Below are 19,917 nucleotides of genomic sequence, written 5' to 3' on the forward strand. Positions count from 1 at the left end.
CACAAATAAATAACACTATTGAGAAAAAAAAAAAAAAAATCAAAATGCTCTATGGTATTGTTCAGGGGGCCGGACCAAATTTGGAGGCGGGCCGTAGTTTGGGGACCCCTGCCTTAACTCATTCACCGCCATTGACGATCAGCAACATCAAATCCATTACAACTGAGAAGGCTGGCAGTGAGAGATCATGTTTCACTATTTTGACTGGAAAGGCCAGCACCCCAATCAGATTGGATGTCTATCACTATCAATGGCAGCCAATGAGTTAATACTTAGAAAGAAAAAAATTTTTTTTTTTAAAAACCAGATCGTTTTTACTCGATTGCGATCCTCCCTTTAACAACTCATAGTGGAAGGATTTCAAGTAGTAGTCAACCATCCTTTGATTTTTAGCCAATGAACATCAGATGCCATCAATGTCGCCATAAAATATTTCACCTTTCATTACAGCAGATTTCATATTAAATTTGATATGATTATCCAGTGTGGCAACTACTAGTATGATTGAGCCGATGCGTTCATAGTGTGAGCTTTACCTTATTGACAAAGTAGAAGATAGCGTACACAAGGACATAGAATGCTGACCCTCCTGAAACCAGGAAGGTTCTCCACCACCACCGATAGTCCTTTTTTAGCATGGAACGAGACACAAAACACATATACGCACATTAAAAAAAGTTGCATTTGGTGACAGCAAGATCTTCCCTTTATGAATTCCAGAACAAATCCTGAAACAAATAAATGCAATGGAACCTCAAATTATAAAACAAACAAACAAAAAAGAACTATTGGCTTTCAGAGGAAAGGTTATCAGAAATACAGTGGTACCTCGACATACGATCGCTTTGACACACGATCTTGTTGACATCCGAGGTAAAATTTGACACGCCATTTGTTTCTACATCCGACGAAATGCTCGAAATATGACGATTCATGACAGCGTCGCAATTTCATTGTTTTCCCGCAAGACTGACACACAGCGGATTATCATGTGAGAGAAATCAACATGGGTTCCAAGAAAGTTAAAGCAGGTGGTGAAAAAAGGTGATGCTTACCGTTACCATTGATATGAAGATAGGTATGATAGAAAAATATGAGCGTGGGGTGCATGTCTAGTAGAGCTGAAACGAATACTCGAGCAACTCGAGTAACTCGAGTTTAAAAACTGATCGAGTAATTTTATTCACCTCGAGGAATCGTTTAATTTTGCCAGCTCTAAGCATCACATTTTGCCCGGACTACTTTTAATGCGGGACGACGCGCTGGCGTCACGTGCGTAGAGGAAGAAGCAAAAAAACACAAAACAAACAAAAAAACCTTACTGCAGCCTACAGCCGCTACAAACTACGCCGACGTTGCTAAAAACTACGCCCGCATGATGCCAGTGAGGTAGCACTTAGTGTCCGATGCGTCTCATAGATATCGCATGCATTTAGAACTAGATATGAAATGACAGACTCGGCCACGTCTGGGCAGCGTTAGTAAACAGCCGCATCTTTAAGCAGTAAACCTCTCATCGCTAATAAATATAACGTTACTGTCACTCGCACACGTAACGTTAGCCCTTCGGAGGGCTAGGTTTCTATTGATTATGACCAATGTCGAAGCGTGGCTAACGTGTCTTACACACAGGCTTTATTTAATCTGTAAAAACACAGCACTGTAGAGTGATGAGGGGGTAAACTTAAAACATAATAAAGCTAACTGTTAGTTTTAGCTCAGTTGTCATTGCTGAATAAAACACCAAGTAGTACTGGTCCCTAATGTGCTCCAATACAGCAGGTATCATGCATTTATTTTGAACACTGCAAAAACTTAAAATCCTATCAGTACTTACAGTTTAGACTAACTTAAAACTTAACTAGAAATTCAATTGAAACACGTGGGAAAAACACGTTGCTTTCAAGTGATGTGTTATCAAGCGTAATTACATTTTTAGGTAAGAAATATGTTTTTTTGAGTGAAAGCAGTAAATTTTTTTTACTAGTCACATCTGAGATGCAATTGTTGGCTGTTTTCAACAATGTACATCGAAAATAAAGAACTCGATTGACTGAAAATGGTTCAATACTGGATTAAATGTCTCTTTTTCTCATGTATATTTATCAGGGCTGTCAAAAATATTGCGTTAACGGGCGGCAATAATTTTTAAAAATTCATTACGTTAAAATATTTGACGCAATTAACGCACATACCCCGCTCAAACAGATTAAAATGACAGTACAGTGTAGTGTCCGCTTGTTCATTGTTTTTTGGTGTTTGGTGCCCTCTGCTGGCGCTTAGGTCCAACTGATTTTATTGGTTAGTACCATGAGTGAGCATGGTGTAATTATTGACATCAACAATTGCTAGCTACTAGTTTATTTTTTGATTGAAAATTTTACAAATTTTAATAAAACGAAAACATTAAGAGGGGTTTTAATATATAATTTCTATAACTTGTACTAACATTTATCTTTTAAGAACTACAACTCTTTCTATCCATGAATCACTTTAAGAGAATGTTAATAATGTTAATGCCATCTTGTTGATTTGTTATAATAAACAAATACAGTGCTTATGTACCGTATGTTGAATGTATATATCCGTCTTGTGTCTTATCTTTCCATTCCAACAATAATTTACAGAAAAATATGGCATATTTTATAGATGGTTTGAATTGCGATTAATTACGATTAATTAATTTTTAAGCTGTAATTAACTCGGTTAAAAATTTTAATCGTTTGACAGCCCTAATATTTATAACTGCTCTTTACCTAAAAAAAAATGTTTTATCCGATTAATCGATAGAATTTTCAGTCGATTACTCGATTACTAAAATATTGGATAGCTGCAGCCCTAGTGTCTAGCATACTATACTGTGTCATATGGCACTGGAGTAAATCTTCATCATCTGATTGGTCATTTACTGTAGGTCGTTGGGTCCATTGCACTATGAAATCACCAATCGTGTAATTTGGATCAAATCACTGCGGACGGAGGGGCAGGGCTAATTTTGTACTTGCACGCTCGCCGATTCACACAACAGTGGGGTATGCTCTTCCGACAGGAAAGCTGATGTGGGTGACGACAACAACGACATCAAAGCGGAAGTTCAGGATTTTTGACATTAAGGTTAATCTTCAAGTTAGCAGGGGTTTAGTTAGTTGTTGGAGTTGATTTATACAAATTCTGTTTCGTTTGCAAGTTATTTGTTAGTTGTTTCAGGGCTCCGGAGTGGCTAGGCTAGCACGAGTCAATGGCACCATTATAGCATGCCAATAAAAAAAATAAAATACAGATCTACGAACAGATCCAACATAGTCAAATAAATTCAAAACACAGATCATTGCTTCAAAACACCCATATGGCCAAAACAATGTCACACCAAACTGCCGTGATTCATTTCATTCTGCAGGACTATTTTTATTAGATGCGTAATACGACCCCAGAGGAGTGCTTCGGTTACTCGTTCTCACGCTGCATTCGAGGAAGTCGGACTTATCCTGCTCGGAGGGTACCAGTTGCGACCTTAAAGCATTCCAAGCGAATGTTGCTTGTGTTTGCAGCGTGCATGCAAGTATTGATGGACCACAAGTAGAGTACTAGCATCTATATAGTATGCCTACTGAAGCTAGCTACCTATTGTTAAGTGTCATATCAAACAAATATTGTTTTTTCATGAGTGCAATGCCTAAATTAGTGGGGTGACATCCCTGTATAAAGTTTCAAATATGTCAGTTTATCTTCAAAATTTTATATTATATAATGATAAAGTCTTTGTTCTTTATATTCATTATAATAAATACTATGCATACACAAAGCATTTATTTTTTCCATTTTTTTTTTCTTTGTCGAAAAAATAAATACCTCTGCACACAGCTGGAAATAAACCATGACAATGCTGATCTGAGAGCAGGAGACCACCAATATGATGAAGACCAGAAACAGGAAGCCGAAGAGGTAATAGAACTGATTCTCCCAGATGGCCTAAAGATGGGGAAGTAGCAAGTTACTTTAACACAGTCTGTATGAAGAATAAACACTAAAAATATGACAAAGGCTGCCTTTATACAGTGCAACAAAGACCATACATACACTGAAAATGAAGAAGAGCTCTATGAACATGGCTCCAAATGGTAGAATCCCAGCCATCAGGATTCTAATGAAAGAGAGGGAAAACTTAGGATCATATTTTTATTTCACGCCACTTAAAAACAAGAACACATGAGATTGTTAAGAGATGTTCAACACTTACCCCACAAACTTGTTCATGTACCAGCGCTGCTCTGGAACCTGCCGAGGGATCTGGTTGGTGCGCACAGGGTTGTCATATGGTTGTTTGCGGAAACCAAAGTAGTAGCCCAGGTACACCAAAGGCATGGAGATACCAAACCACATACATAGCAGAGCCAGCATGGTGGTGAAAGGCACCTGAAGAAACGGTAATGTTAAAGGTACTGTACAGAATTCTTAGTGTTAATTTGAAATACCATTTTTTACCCCATGCATACTCCACTAATGTCCTGTTCGGTACACAAAGCCCTGACATTTTAACTGAGACTGCCCCAAAAAGCCCTTTTCTTGCCTTCAACTGAGAGTGTTTGTGTCAAAAGCTCTGCAAACACACCCCTGTGCACATCCATGTGTGTCCCTTCAGCTGCAGTGTTGTTTTACTGAACATCCCCCTAGTCTTTGCGATACAAAAACAATTTTCTAAGCCACTTAAAATTTGCTGCTAACCGTAAATAATCAAATAAGCTATTTTTACATTTCTGGTGCTGATTTACTGGGCCAAATTATTGTTATTGTACGTTCGTGCTTGTACAAGCTAAGGGAGTTAAAACAAAATTTTTTTTAAATTATTAGCTGTATCGCGATTCGACACGTGACGATTCGATAAAGATTCATAAGGGTTCAAAAACGATTATTTTCATTCACTTTATGACAGCCGCTTGTAGCGGAACAAAATTCAAGACACGTCTGCCGCCCGGACAACTTTAACGGACGCACGCACAACATTATGATGGATACTGCCGGTTACTGAACGAGAGATTTACTCCTTTTCAAAAGACTGGAAAATAAATTTGTGTATGAGACAGGCAGGGACAGGGCTGTCACACTTCAATTCAATTCAATTCAATTTTATTTGTGTAACCCTATATTACAACAAGGTTGTCTTAAAGGGCTTTGTAGAGGCAATATGATACACAGTCAGAAACAGTAGATGAATTAGATAAAGTTCAAGTCCTGGGCATCCCCCATCCTTAGACCCTTCATGTCGGCAAAGAAAAACTCCAAAAACCCTTCTGTGCGCAAGTTTAGAGCGAGAGAGGAAGATAGTTTGTTGCTCTTTGTCTTTCATATGTCCAGCAGTAGTTTCAAGTCATGTCAATTGAAACATGTCCTGAGTGTGTTGCTAAGACCCATGTGCGTCTATAAGAGGTGAGTACACAAACACTTTTGTACTGTTTAGCTTTTATTGTTGTTGTTTTTGAGATGATAACAGTTGGCGCCGAGCGCTAAGCTAATTAGCTAATTCGCCAACTTGTATTTCATATGCAGAACGTGTAAAACCATGATTAAGTACAGCGGTAACACTACAAACACGCGAAATAGTACAGAAATCTGTGAAAAGAAAGTATATTGGTTAAAAGAAGTCTTATTTCTAACGACACTTTATTTCCAGAAAATGTGGAATTAATTCCACCTGTGTACATTTTATTATATTGTTGAGAGAAATAAGTACTGCCTTTAAAATGGTTAATGGTTTTGCACTTTCTTGTAAAAAAATAAATAAATAAATAAAAAAGCAGTTTAAGGGCAGCTTTTTGTTGTATAGGCATGTTTCCAATGTTTCTGTTGAATCATTAGGATATTTTAAATAAATAATGGACATAAATTGTTCAGCTACCTTATTAATTAATAATGTGCGATGCATCAATAATCGTGATAACCGTGATCATCGTAAACACCGTGATCATCGTTTAAGATGGCACACCCCTAGTACAAGCATTAGCACCATGCATGAGCTTAACACAGGCTGCAGTTACACTTTAGGCCAGAGGTGGCAGTCGCGGGTAAAAAAGTGACAAACTCCATATAGCACTTTTCAGTTAAGAATACCGACATCCACCTAGAGGTATTAAAATAGTTCACAGTCATGATGAAGCTGTTAAAAGTTTATTTCACGTTGGTGTAGTGCGGCTCTTATGGTAGTTTTCTAGCAACACATAGATGACGGCTTGCATTTTGAGAGGTGGTACTGATAATTCTGTGTTAGGGGCCGTTTACATGGTGACTCTCTGAGAATACGAAAAATTTCAAATTTGCATTTATATGGGGACGTCTCCATTCGAACAATGTCGCAATTCCGCATGAAAACGATGTCGTATTCATGCCAGGCCCTAGGGGGCGGTGCAGATTTACAGGGCGACAGAGAATGATGCACTTTGACCCCACCAAGCTCCCTCAGCCCAGTAAAAAATATGCCCGCCCACTCGAAGCAATGGCATTTTCTTTACAAACATACAAAATATTTAATTTAAAAATAGAAAGCGGCATGAAAAATGAATGAATGAATATTATTAAAACAGTAAATTAAAGCCGACATTCCGCCATAATTGCTGTTTTTAATGTTTAGTAGCAGCGCTGCGCACGCCCAAAGTGACGTGTACGAGTGCTGACGACGTTATCGGCGCGGTCTCGCGCCGCGGGAGCCTTTGATATGCATGCCGAGGAAGGCCCCCTCAATCGGATTCTTCCACTTTGGAGGAAGGATTCAGAATTTTTCGTCTTCGCCGACACCATATGCACGCGAGGCCACTCCGCAACACAGTCATTGCGTCTTCGTGTCGCAGAGACGCCATGTAAACTGCCCCTTAGTTTTATTAGAATGTGCTGACCATTTGGTATGCATTCAGTTTTGCCACTCACCGCTCCAGAGGAGTGCTCTCCCCAGATGAAACAGTTGAGGATGAAACAGATTCCGAATACCACTGCTGGATACAACGTTGCAGTCTACATGAGAAAACAAAAAACTTTTCATAAGACCAGATAGCAAATAATAAAGTTAAAAACAAAGCAAACCATCTTACATACTGTATTATAAATTAATTAAAAGCTAGGATTAAAATTATTCTCATCCACTATTACAGTCAAGTGTTTTAAAGTAAGGAATTTATTTAATCAGATCGGACTAATGAAATTTCCTCACTGACAAAATTAATGACCCAATTAAAAATTAACACAAGAGAATCAAGGTTTGAAACCGGTGTTTATTTTTTTTCACATCAACTGTAGTTGAAAACACTCATGGTTTTACTGTTTCAGTTCGAGTGTGGCCCATTGTCATTGAAACAGTTGTAAAATGTCATTTATTTTTTAAAATGTCATGTGTTTGATAGTGTTTTATTTTGATCACTGATGACATAGTTGAAACATTATCCTGACTTTGGTGTGTGCAGCTTCGGTTCCCTTCCCACTCACTGATAGTGTGAAAGTGATTACGAATGGTTGTCTAGGACTGACTGGTGGAAAAATTGCAAGTTTAGTATGCTTTTCGCTCAAAATCACATTGCATAGGTCAGGGGTTTTCAACCCAGTCCTCAAGGCACACTGTGGGTCCTGGTTTTTGTTCCAGCCGATCCAGCAGAGACAGTTGAACCAATGAGGCTTCTGCTAAAACAAGCCACACCTGACTGCAATCAACTGATTGCACTTGTAAAACACCAGATTGGGGAAAAAGTGTTGTCATCTTGTTTGGTAAGAATGAAATCCTGCACCCACAGTGTGCCTTAGTGGAATAGGTTGGGAACCCCTGGCATAGGTTACAGGGATCCGAAGCCTAACAGAAGAGCTGAATTGAAAATGCATGGAGAGTACAGTCTTACTAAACTGACAAACATAATAACAAAACCAGAATTATATCAATTAAAGCAATGCAGTTAATACATGGAACTGGGCCCCAGGCCACCTTGTATAGGTAATGTTGGGACTAGACATGTGCCGGTTACCGGTTTCACGGTTTACCGTGGTGTGAAAACGTCGCGGTTTCAAAACCACTCAAATTTTCCGTCATACCCTAGTACGGTATTCGTTATTTTTCATGTGCCAAAATGCAGCCGAAGTGGCTTGGTGCGGCAGCGCTCACCCCTTCCCGTTTGTTGCCTTGAGTGTTAGTGATGCTATTCTGCTAAACAGCCAGCAAACCCACAAATAAATCCTCGAAACACAAGGCGTACTTTTCTTCAATTTCTTTTTAACACAAAGGCATGGCATCGTGTAGACTAGAGTTGACACAGTGGCTGAAAATGGCGAAACTTCACTTGAGCTTCCCCCTTAAAAAAGTCATACAGTATATATTTTTAATTTTATTTAGAAGTCTTTTTACTCTTTATAGCAATTATTTTGTTCTTACTCTAATATTGAGCAACTTGAGCTGTGGCTGTGGGTATAATCTAGGTTCTATTTATTTTAATTTTATATAAAATATGTTATTTTTTGTTTATTTATTTTCACATTATATTCATGTTCCTATTTGCAAATATGTTTTGAAAAAAAATCCTGTTCAATGGAATTTTTTTTTTTTTTTTTAAACCCATACATCTCAAAATTTTGGAGCTATAATTGCAATACCGTGATACCGTGAAACCGCGGTATTTTTGCTCACGGTTATCGTACCGTGAAAATCTCATACCGGCACATGCCTAGTTGGGACCAAGTTTTAAAAAAAAAAAAAAAAAAAAAAAAAAAAAAAAAGGTTTAGAACAGGGGTCGGCAACCTATGACACGCGTGTCAGCACTGGCACGCGAAGGGTTAACCAGTGACACGCGAGCGCATGGCAAAATAATAGTTATATATATATTTTTTTACCTGAAATTAAGACATTTTTAGTTGCACGCCCTGTTATTTAGGGCTTTACAGGAGCGTCCCTCCCGACCCCTCTGCCTATAGCGTTATTTGCGAACAATTATGGATTTTGAGCACACTTCCAGCTCTTCAATTTTTCGATTCCTGCGCTCGTCGTTTTTTTTTTTCCCCTCTGCGCGCTCAATTCTGCGCGCTCAATTCAGCACCCGCTACTAACGTGTCACGAAGCCAACCAGTCAGAGAGCTGGCGGAAGTACACAGTGTCACCAATCTGCACTTTTTGGTGCTGTTACTCCAAGCCCCAGCGTGGAGGCCGGCGGGCCAGTAAGCGAGTAGACAGCCGGCGAATCGCCGGCGTCCGCGCCGGGAGCCCCGTCGCTTTAACTTCGAATTGAGATCCCGATGTCACACACTCGCCCCGGCGCGGAGGCCGGTCGCTTAAGATACGGGACTGTACACCCCTGTCCCGGCGCATCGCAACACTCCGGTTGGACCCCGATTGCCAGCTGTCAGGTCAGGGCAGCGGGTGAAGCATGCTTGCACTATAGTATGGAGTGGACCGGCGATTAACGTGGCTCGTTGCCGTCGATTCGTCCGGTGCTTACTTCGGAGAGGTGGCAATGTGTATAAAAACACTGTGACGCGTTGGATGGCGTTTTACTGGAGACTTTTATTAAACAAAATAAAAACCAGCGGGGGACACAGCCTCTTCTCTCCTTTTCACGGCGCTCTCCGCTCTCTCTCGAGTCTCAACACCTTCCTTTGCTCCCTCTCTTTTTCCCGCACAGACGCCCAATTCTTCTTCTACGCTTAACTAGTAAGCCGATCATATTGTAGGGGACAGCAGCCCCTTGGGGATACCGGTAACAACTGGTTGCCTGGTTACTTCCGGTAGCTCTTTTGTGCATTATGCCTCGAGTGTTGTGTGTCGCACAACAAGTGTCAAACGCCACTACGAGACAAAACATGACAATTCATAGAAAACAGGGCCGAGGAACACATTAAAGTGGGCATCTTTTATATTTGTAATATAAAATATAAAATTGTGCACTGTTTAAGTTGCTAGTGAACAAGACAAAATGTAAGAGCCGGCTGTTCTGACTTTGAAGGCTCTCTGTACTGTGAGAGACCTGCACTGAGAATCACACCTGTTCTCCTTTGCGTGCTGGGGTGTGTGTGTGTGTGTGTGTGTGTGTGTGTGTGTGTGTGTGTGTGTGTGTGTGTGTGATATGTTTGCATAAAATGGTACAGCTGTACAGCTGTTATTACTCTTGCACTTATTTTCAAGTTTTGATATTTTCTACAAAATGCATTAGTTTTTAGTTAATTGATGAAGACGAATGGTAGTTATACAAATTAAATGTATGTCCATGTTTTTTTTATTTGGAGTAAAATTACAGTTCTGCCGGTTATAAAAATTCGGATGCGCGTCATTAATCTTGGGGTGGCACACTGATTGACAAGAAAATTTGAAAGTGGCACTCCACACCAAAAAGGTTGCTGACCCCTGGTTTAGAAGCTGCTGTGATAATACCCTAATCTAAACACTCACACAAAACGCTCCTTTCCTCCACCGATGGCCTTTCAGTGTGCGGTATAGTCTTCCTGCAAAGTAGCCTCCAAACACACTACAAACATAAATAAACATGAAACAGCACATTTTCTCAGGAACTCCTTGGTTAGAATTGAAGAGTCAGTGGTTCTCACCCCATAAACATGAAGAGGAAGCACGCAGTGGTCATCAAAGCTCCTCTACTCGACGGGGACAACATGCCCAACATGGCAACAACTACAGAAAGAGAGGAGAGTAACAATTATTTATTAATGCAGAACATTTTTTGGGTAAGTAGAAAACTACTGCAATATTATTATCTCTGACTTTTTGTTAAGCTTTCATTTGTAAATTAGCCGTCAGCTAATGTATACAGTGGGGCAAATAAGTATTTAGTCAACCACCAATTGTGCAAGTTCTCCTACTTGAAAAGATTAGAGAGGCCTGTAATTGTCAACATGGGTAAACCTCCACCATGAGAGACAGAATGTGGAAAAAAAAAAACAGAAAATCACATTGATTTTTAAAGACTTTATTTCCAAATTAGAGTGGAAAATAAGTATTTGGTCATCTACAAACAAGCAAGATTTCTGGCTGTCAAAGAGGTCTAACTTCTTCTAACGAGGGTCCACTCGTTACCTGTATTAATGGCACCTTTTTTAACTCATTATCGGTATAAAAGACACCTGTCCACAACCTCAGTCAGTCACACTCCAAACTCCACTATGGCCAAGACCAAAGAGCTGTCGAAGCACACCAGAGACAAAATTGTAGACCTGCGCCAGGCTGGGAAGACTGAATCTGCAATAGGTAAAACGCTTGGTGTAAAGAAATCAACTGTGGGAGCAATTATTAGAAAATGGAAGATATACAAGACTGTGAGAGAATTTATTCATGCTTAAAACACAACCATTATATATTATATGTTGAATGCTTTTGTTATGCTTGCATGAGAACATTATATAGCATAGAGTATCATTGTTAAAATAATCTGTTGTAATCTTTTTGAGTGGGCCTTCTCATAGCCTTGACGATTGTAGATGGAGTCAATATGCCCAAATATGGACTGTCATTTTCCTGTTGTTTTTCTATATGCCCTGAATGAATACAATGTGGCAACTGTGGCTTATCAAACTTCTTCCTGGCCACAGCTGGTGATTCAAGGTTATAGCTTAAGGTGGTTTTCCCCTATGATGTTGTTCTGTAACTTGAGATGTTTTTACTAAGTTTCGATTTCATTTCTCTGGTGTCAACCCATAAATAGAGGGATGCCCTGTATCTCTCTTTTGTCCACATGCGGAGAGGCGCTTTGTGTGATACTCCGCGTCTGTACCCAAGAGCTCTAGTACTAAAACCTACTAAAATCCATGGTTGTGGTCATATTTATTTCTCTAATCTAGCTATCGAGGTAACACTTGTCTTGGAGTTCAAACTTGAGCTTCCCTGACAAAGACCAGTGATAATCTCCCTCCATCTGGGGCTCCATGCAAGATCTCACCCTGTGGCGTCAAAATGATAACAAGAACGGTGAACAAAAATCCCAGAACCACACGAGGGGACCTACTGAATGACCTACAGAGAGCTGGGACCACAGTAACAAAGGCTACTATCAGTAACACAATGCGCCGCCAGGGACTCAAATCCTGCACTGCCAGACGTGTCCCCCTGCTGAAGCCAGTACACGTCCAGGCCCGTCTGCGGTTCGCTAGAGAGCATTTGGATTATCCAGAAGAGGACTGGGAGAATGTGTTATGGGCAGATGAAATCAAAATAGAACTTTTTTGGTAGAAACACAGGTCCTCGTGTTTGGAGGAGAGAGAATACTGAATTGCATCCGAAGAACACCATAACCACTGTGAAGCTTGTGGGTGGAAACATCATGCTTTGGGGCTGTTTTTCTGCAAAAAGACCAGGATGACTGATCTGTATAAACGAAAGAATGAATGGGGCCATGTATAGAGAGATTTTGAGTGAAAATCTCCTTCAGCAAGGGCATTGAAGATGAGACCTGGCTGGGTCTTTCAGCATGACAATGATCCCAAACACACAGCCAGGGCAACAAAGGAGTGGCTTTGTAAGAAGCATTTCAAGGTCCTGGAGTGGCCTAGCCAGTCTCCAGATCTCAGCCCCATAGAAAATCTGTGGAGGGAGTTGCAATTCCGTGTTGCCCAACGACAGCCCCAAAACATCACTGCTCTAGAGGAGATCTACATGGAAGAATGGGCCAAAATACCAGCAATAGTGTGTTAAAAGCTTGTGAAGAGTTACAGAAAACGTTTGGCCTCCGTTATTGCCAACAAAGGGTACATAACTAAGTATTGAGATGAACTTTTGGTATTGACCAAATACTTATTTTGCCACCATGATTTGCAAATAAATTCTTTAAAGATCAAACAATGCGATTTTCTGTTTTTTTTTTTTTTTTTTTTTCTCCACATTCCGTCTCTCATGGTTGAGGTATACCCATGTTGACAATTTCAGGCCTCTCTAATATTTTCAAGTGGGAGAACTTGCACAATTAGTGGTTGACTAAATACTTATTTGTCCCACTGTATACCTAGTTCAAGTATGAACCTCTGTACTGTACATAAGGTAATCAGATTGCAACTGATACTGACATTTTGTCGTAAAGTTACTGACAATTTTAAAATCAAACCAACACTCACAGATAACAATAAGGATCATGCAAAAGAGCTGGATCCCTGAACCGAGAAGTGAGCTGAGAATCATGGGATACTGAGGTGGCCTAAAGACATCACCATGGACATTCTTCCATCCAGACTCTTCCATTGTGTCTTCCTGATTGCATATGGAACAAAAAAAAACACATTGCTATAGTATCCTGGTCAAATGAGGTAAACAATCATACTTTAGAGACTTACTATGTCATCCTCTCTGTTGTAATTAGCAATGTCTTTCCTTAAGGTTCTGATGATGATCATACTGAGGATACCTGCGAGAGAAAATACATAACATACTTATGACGTGAGCTGCGCATTGTTTTCCAAAATGTGGCTGGTGATCAAAGACAGCTCTGTTCATACCCATACACCAATTAACACCTAGAAAGACCACCATCATGACAAACTTTAAAAATAGTATTTTAGACCGAAGAGTTTACCATGACCAAGGCAATGGTTTTAATTCAAATTGGTATACCGTATATACTTGTGTATAGGTCGTTCCGGCAGATGGGTTGCAACTAGTGCTGCAACGATTAATCGATTAACTCGAGTATTCAATTAGAAAAAAAAAAGATTCAAATTCAATTTTGCTGCTTCGAGTATTCGTTTAATTAAAGTGGTGTTGTAATGGTTTATTTTTAATGTGTTTGCATTTAGATTTACTTATTTGGGTGGATACACTGACCTCTAGTCTGCCTCATTTCATATGGCTGAATCCAGCTGCTCCATGTTAAGAACAACATAAGCTAAGTTTTTGTTTAAGCTAATGTTTTTTAATGCATTCGTAATTTAGTTTATAGGTATATTTAGCCGTTTTTTTGTGGGGATATGTGTCTGAACCATTTGTTAAGAGCATTGTGGGGGGGGAGAAAAAAAAAACGTTAGCGTTTTAATAGCATTTAAACTAGCGGACTTTTGCTAAGTTAGCCAACTGTTCTTTTGTTGTACATAGATCCTTTTTTTTTTAATACTGTTTGAGGCTCAAGCTCAGGTATCTTCATTTTTCATGTTCCTTATCGATGACTTGATTATTCGAACTAACTAGTTCATCAATTAATTGACTAATAAAATAATCAATAGCTGCAGCCCTAGTTGCAACCCTAGTTTGTGGTTGACAAAAAAAGTTTGGACCAATTTCTAATTGAAGCATGACTGAAACCAAAAAGTTGGTACATTTTATTATGTATTGACTGTATTTTTATTTAGTAACAATACACATACAAAGTAACAACCAATTACACAAGACAACCAATGTGTTTCTAGTTTTTGTTTCTTAACTGTCTTCCGGTAACTCTTCCTCATCATCATGGATGGAAGCCCTCAAATTCCTCGTCATCATCACTGTTACTTTCAAACATTTTTCTCATCTCCTCATGTGTAACTGTCAACTGTGTCATAGAAGCCATTCAGTTCTTTGTGTGCTCCTAAAGCACCATCTTGAGGTTGCTTGGCAACATTGTTGTGAAAGGCCGTGATGTTGGTCTTTATTTCTTCCTTGGACAATTGTTGTTCGTAAGTACTGTTTCCGAGATGCTGTATTGTTTTTATATTACACATTTGTAGATCGTTTTGAGCGTTACTTGTCTATGCAGTTAGAACTTAGCATTAGCTACGTATGCTATGTTTTTTCAATGTTAAGACAGTCTAAATTGGGCAATGATCTGCCTATAGGGCGTGTAGGTTACACCCGCATGTTTGGATGAAAATTTCTGTAAAAAAAATTACGACCTATACGCGATTATATACTGTATTTAATATCGCATGCTACTGTGCATTATTCAACATTTAACAAAGCACCTGCATGTAGGAAAATTAAAATACTTCAAATGATTCACATAAAACTCTCAGTGCATAAAAATTCAATGAACAAGTACTAAAACCAATAACTGAATTTTTGTAAAAACATTTGACATAGTTCCTTGTCATGTAGTGTAATATTAAAAGTAATGGAACTGATCTGTAGTTTAACGAAGTAAAAAATGTACTGAATTAAATGATTATTAAAAGTTTCCAGCTTCATTCTAATATGTCTGATTGGATTTCGTGTTTTGTTATTTTTGTAGTTACTTTTCAGTGACACTTTCTCATTGCTAACCACTTGAAGTACTTGTAGCACCCTACGAGAACCATTCATCTATGATACAGATTTGAGCAGAATTTGGTAACCATACCAGACAGGAAGAAGACAACCACCACAGAGTTGACAATGGAAAACCAGTGAATCTGCACGTCGCTCATGGTCAGGTATGTGTCCCATCTAGAAGCCCATTTCACCTCACTCTCCTACACAGGTCACAAGGCAGATATGTTTGCCATATATTAATCTCAGTGGAACTTGGTGTAAAATTTGAAGAGCTGGATTTAACCTACTTTAATGACACCGCTATTAACCGGTTTACTCTGTACTAATGGGATGAAAATCGATTGATAAATTCTGGGACAGGTCTAATCAACAGCCTAAAAGTCGAATGAAGGAACTTATTACTTACCAGATTTCCATTATGGAGTGCTAGATTGTCATACATTTTCATTATACATTAAAGTTCTATCTTAGCTGTTAAGTGGTCTTTACAATGGGTATTATTTAGAGTTGTGACGAAAATTCAGTCGAAAATAGCTACAAATGTATTATCGGTTTTCAGTTACGAAGACCGAAAGTCGTAAGAACCGCAGACTTGCTGGCTGTGATGCAGCAGTGTTAGCGAGACAGCACTGGCCAGCGTGGTGCTTCCCGCAGTGTTTTTTAATGACGTGATTACAGAAAGACTAAGGTTGTTCATATTATTTGGTGGGAAACTTTCAGTCTTCAAAACCGTAAACTGATAATGCATTTTTAGCTATTTTCAACCAATAGTTGTCAGCGCCCAATATTCTTTCACATATACAATTATAACACCACCACCATCTCTAACGACAATGCATTTTCAGCTATTTTCGGCGCCAAATTATATCAGTCACATCTCTACTATTATTGTTTTGTGTGAAGTCTTGGATTAAGGGTTCCAGTAGCTCAGATCTGAGCTAAGCAATAGGGCTCTTTTGAAGACAAAAAACCCCCTAAAAATCTCACAATAGTCACTGACCTCCCAGTGTACAGAGTACGTGAAGAGAACCTCATTTTCCTTGGTGGGGTCAATTTCTTGTGCTGCAGAGTCACTAGCCTCTGGCAACGTGCACGTATTCTTTTTGTCCACAGCCCCCAGATCTAGGAATACATACTGGTCAAACGATCATGTGGATTCCAATAAGAGCCACAAGTGCTGAAAATCACCTTCTACTTTCACACTTTGGGGAACGACCTCAAATCGCACCACTCTGTAGTTGTGCTGCTCCCCCGCTTCCGATTTTTCCCTGTGGAAGTACAGGATGAAGGAAAGGTGGTTGTGCAGATAATACTGCGAGGGAGGACAGAGAGGGGCATAAAATTAGTGGGTAATGTGCATTTTAATGTGCGTTTAAAAGTCAAGTTTGACTAGCATACACTATATAGTAATGCAGGATGTTAGTGTTTATCTTATTCCAGTTGTTCTCCAAACTACAGCCCGCGAGCTAGTTTTTATTGGCCCGAAGCAAATTACAAAAACATTATATATGACCCACAAACGAAGGTTAAATTCATCCTACATTCTGTTGCACTTCTCAGCGGTAACACTAGATGAAGCTGGTCTCTTAAACTGTTCCTCTCCATTAATTCCAATCAATGTAGATGTCAAGGAATTGCTTCCCAAAATATGCTTCCCAAATGTTGATACAGTGCTGGCCTGGTATTGGCACCCCTGCAATTATGTCAGATAATGCTCAATTTTTCCCAGAAAATGATTGCAATTACAAATACTTTGGTAGTAATATCTTCATTTAATTTGCTTGCAATTAAAATACACAAAACAGAATGAAAAACAAATTAAATCATTATCATTTTTACACAAAACTCCAAAAATGGGCCGGACAAAAGTATTGGCATCCTCAGCCTAATACTTGGTAGCACAACCTTTACACAAAATAACTGCGAACAACCGCTTCCGGTATCCATCAATGAGATTCTTACAATGCTCTGCTGGAATTTCAGCATTCTTCTTTGGCCAACTGCTCCAGGTCTCTGAGATTTGAAGGGTGCCTTCTCCAAACTGCCATCTTCAGATCTCTCCAAAGGTGTTCTATGGGATTCCGGTCTGGACTCATTGCTGACCACTTTAGAAGTCTCCAGTGCTTTCTCTCAAACCATTTTCTAGTGCTTTTTGAAGTGTGTTTTGGGTCATTGTCCTGCTGGAAGACTCGTGACCTCTGAGGGAGACCCAGATTTCTCTTACTGGGCATTACATTACGCTGCAAAATTTGTTGGTAGTCTTCAGACTTCGTAATGCCATGCACACGGTCAAGCAGTCCAGTGCCAGAGGGAGCTAAGCAACCCCAAAACATCAGCCTGTTTGACTGCGGGGACAGTGTTCTTTTCTTTGAGGGCCGCGTTTTTTTCCTGTAAACTCTATGTTGATGCCTTTTCCCAAAAAGCTCTACTTTTGTCTCATCTGACCAGAGAACATTCTTCAAAAACATTTTTGGCTTTCTCAGGTACGTTTTGGCAAACTCCAGCCTGGCTTTTTTATGTCTCTGGGTCAGAAGTGGGGTCCTCCTGGGTATCCTACCATAGCATCCCTTTTCATTCAGACGCCGACGAATAGAACAGGTTGACACTTGGGCTGCAGCTATCGAATATTTTAGTAATCGACTGAAAATTCTATCGATTAATCGAGTAATCGGATAAAACAAATATATTTTTAGGTGAAGAGAAATTATAAATATACATGAGAAAACAAGACATTTCATCTAATCTTGAACCATTTTCAGTCAATCAATGTCTTTATTTTCGATGTATATTGTTGAAAACAGCCAACAATTGCATCTCAGACGTAACTAGAATTTAAAAAAAAGACTAATTCACTGCTTTCACTCAAAAAACTTTTAGATCTTATTTAAAAAATATATATATATACATATATGTATATATATTTATCCTACATAAAAATGCCGTTACGCTTGATAACACACATCACTTACAAGTTAGGATTTTTTCCCACGTGTTTCAATTGAATTTCTCTTTGTGTCAAGCCATTTTTAAGTTCTAGTTAAGTTTTAAGTTAGTCTAAACTGTAAGTCCTGATAGGATTTTGAGTTTTTGCAGTGTTCAAAATAAATGTATGATACAGGCTGTATTGGAGCACATTAGAGACCAGTGCTACTTGGTGTTTTATCCAGCAATGACTACTGAGCTAAAATTGATAGTTAGCATGATTAAGTTGTTAGTTTACACCCTCATCACTCCACAGTGTTATGTTATGTTAAAGCCTGTATGTAAGACACGTTAGCCACGCATCGACAGTGGTCATAATTATTTGAAACCTAGCCCTCCGCAGGGCTAACGTTACGTGAGCTAGTAGCGACAGTAACGTTAATCTTATTTATGAGCGCTTAGCGCTCTTTATTAGCGCTTAGCGCTCTACTGCTTTAAGATGGCGGCTGTTTACTAATGCTGCCCAGACGCGGCCGAGTCTGTCATTTAGCATCTAGTTCAACATACATGTGATCTCTATGAGACGCATAAGACGCTACCTGTACCAACGTAGCATCGTGCGGGCTAGTATTTAGCAACGTCGGCATCGTTTGTGGTGGCTGTCGGCTGCAGTAAGTTTTTTTTTTTCCCTTCTTCCTCTCCGCACGTGACAGCGCGTTGTCCCGCATTAAAAGTAGTCCGAGCAAAACGTGATGCTTAGAGCTGTCAAAATAAACGATTACTCGAGGTGAATAAAATTACTCAGATCAGTTTTTAAACTCGAGTTACTTGAGTTGCTCGAGTACTCGCTTCAGCTCTAGTTGACACTGTTGTACCCTCAGACTGCAGGACAGCTTAAACTTTGGATGCTAGTCGTCAAGGATCTTTATCAACCATGCGCATAATCTTTCGTTGAAATCTATCGTCAATTTTTCTTTTCCATCCACATCTAAGGAGGTTAACCACAATGCCATGGGCTTTACACTTATTGATGACAGTGCGCACGGTAGACACATGAAAATTCAGGTCTTTGGAGATGGACTTGTAGCCTTGAGATTGCCCATGCGTCCTCACAATTTTGCTTCTCAAGTCCTCAGACAGTTCTTTGGTCTCCTCTCTTTTCTCCTTTCTCAATGTGGTACACACAACAAAACACAGGACAGATGTTGAGTCAACTGTAATCCATTTTAACTGGCTGCAAGTGTGATTTAGTTATTGCCACCACCTGTTATGTGCCACATGTAAGTATCAGGTGCTGTTAATTACACAAATTAGAAAAGCATCACATGATTTTTCGAACGGGGCCAATACTTTTGTCTGGCCTAATTTTGGAGTTTTGTGTAAAATGATAATTAATATTTTTTTTCCTCTTTTGCGTTTTTTTTTTTTTTTTTAATGGCAAGCAAAATAAATGAAGATATTACAACCAATGCATCCAATTTGACTGGGGGTCTGGCAGCGATCGAACATTTAATGTAATAATAGACAAATTAATAAACCATCCGTTATCAGTGCTTCTTCTACGATGGTTCTCTTTTCTTGCGTTATCAATATAATTCATATTTTTTTTTAAATTGTTTAGTCATAAATAATTGTATGGCTTTGTACATCCAAAATCACTTATTCCCACTATACATATTGACTGACTTGTGAATGTAAAAAGCTTTTGAATCCTGAGTTGAACCCTACCCCCTTGATCAAGTGAAGAACAGTTCAACGCACTGTCTCTTCATTATATTTTGAAAATGGAGCAGAAATTTTTTTCTGTAGCTAAATAGAACTACCA

General features: G+C 39.2%; 1 protein-coding gene across 1 annotated transcript in view; it reads right to left on the minus strand.

The window, feature by feature from the left end:
- Nucleotides 1–19,917, minus strand: part of tm9sf4 (transmembrane 9 superfamily protein member 4) — a 32,539-nt gene that overhangs the window by 1,244 nt on the left and 11,378 nt on the right. Inside the window, exons 6-17 of the mRNA XM_057857530.1 lie at nt 16,359–16,482; nt 16,171–16,292; nt 15,259–15,370; nt 13,286–13,356; nt 13,070–13,202; nt 10,559–10,640; nt 10,404–10,479; nt 6,916–6,999; nt 4,238–4,413; nt 4,078–4,141; nt 3,850–3,969; nt 537–626 (exon numbers count right to left, since the gene is read on the minus strand). Coding sequence (XP_057713513.1) covers nt 537–626; nt 3,850–3,969; nt 4,078–4,141; nt 4,238–4,413; nt 6,916–6,999; nt 10,404–10,479; nt 10,559–10,640; nt 13,070–13,202; nt 13,286–13,356; nt 15,259–15,370; nt 16,171–16,292; nt 16,359–16,482 — 1,254 coding nt within the window. The remainder of the gene's footprint in view (nt 1–536; nt 627–3,849; nt 3,970–4,077; nt 4,142–4,237; nt 4,414–6,915; nt 7,000–10,403; nt 10,480–10,558; nt 10,641–13,069; nt 13,203–13,285; nt 13,357–15,258; nt 15,371–16,170; nt 16,293–16,358; nt 16,483–19,917) is intronic.

This window comes from Corythoichthys intestinalis, chromosome 2, assembly GCF_030265065.1.
Source record: "Corythoichthys intestinalis isolate RoL2023-P3 chromosome 2, ASM3026506v1, whole genome shotgun sequence".
NCBI classification, from domain to species: Eukaryota; Metazoa; Chordata; class Actinopteri; order Syngnathiformes; family Syngnathidae; genus Corythoichthys; species Corythoichthys intestinalis.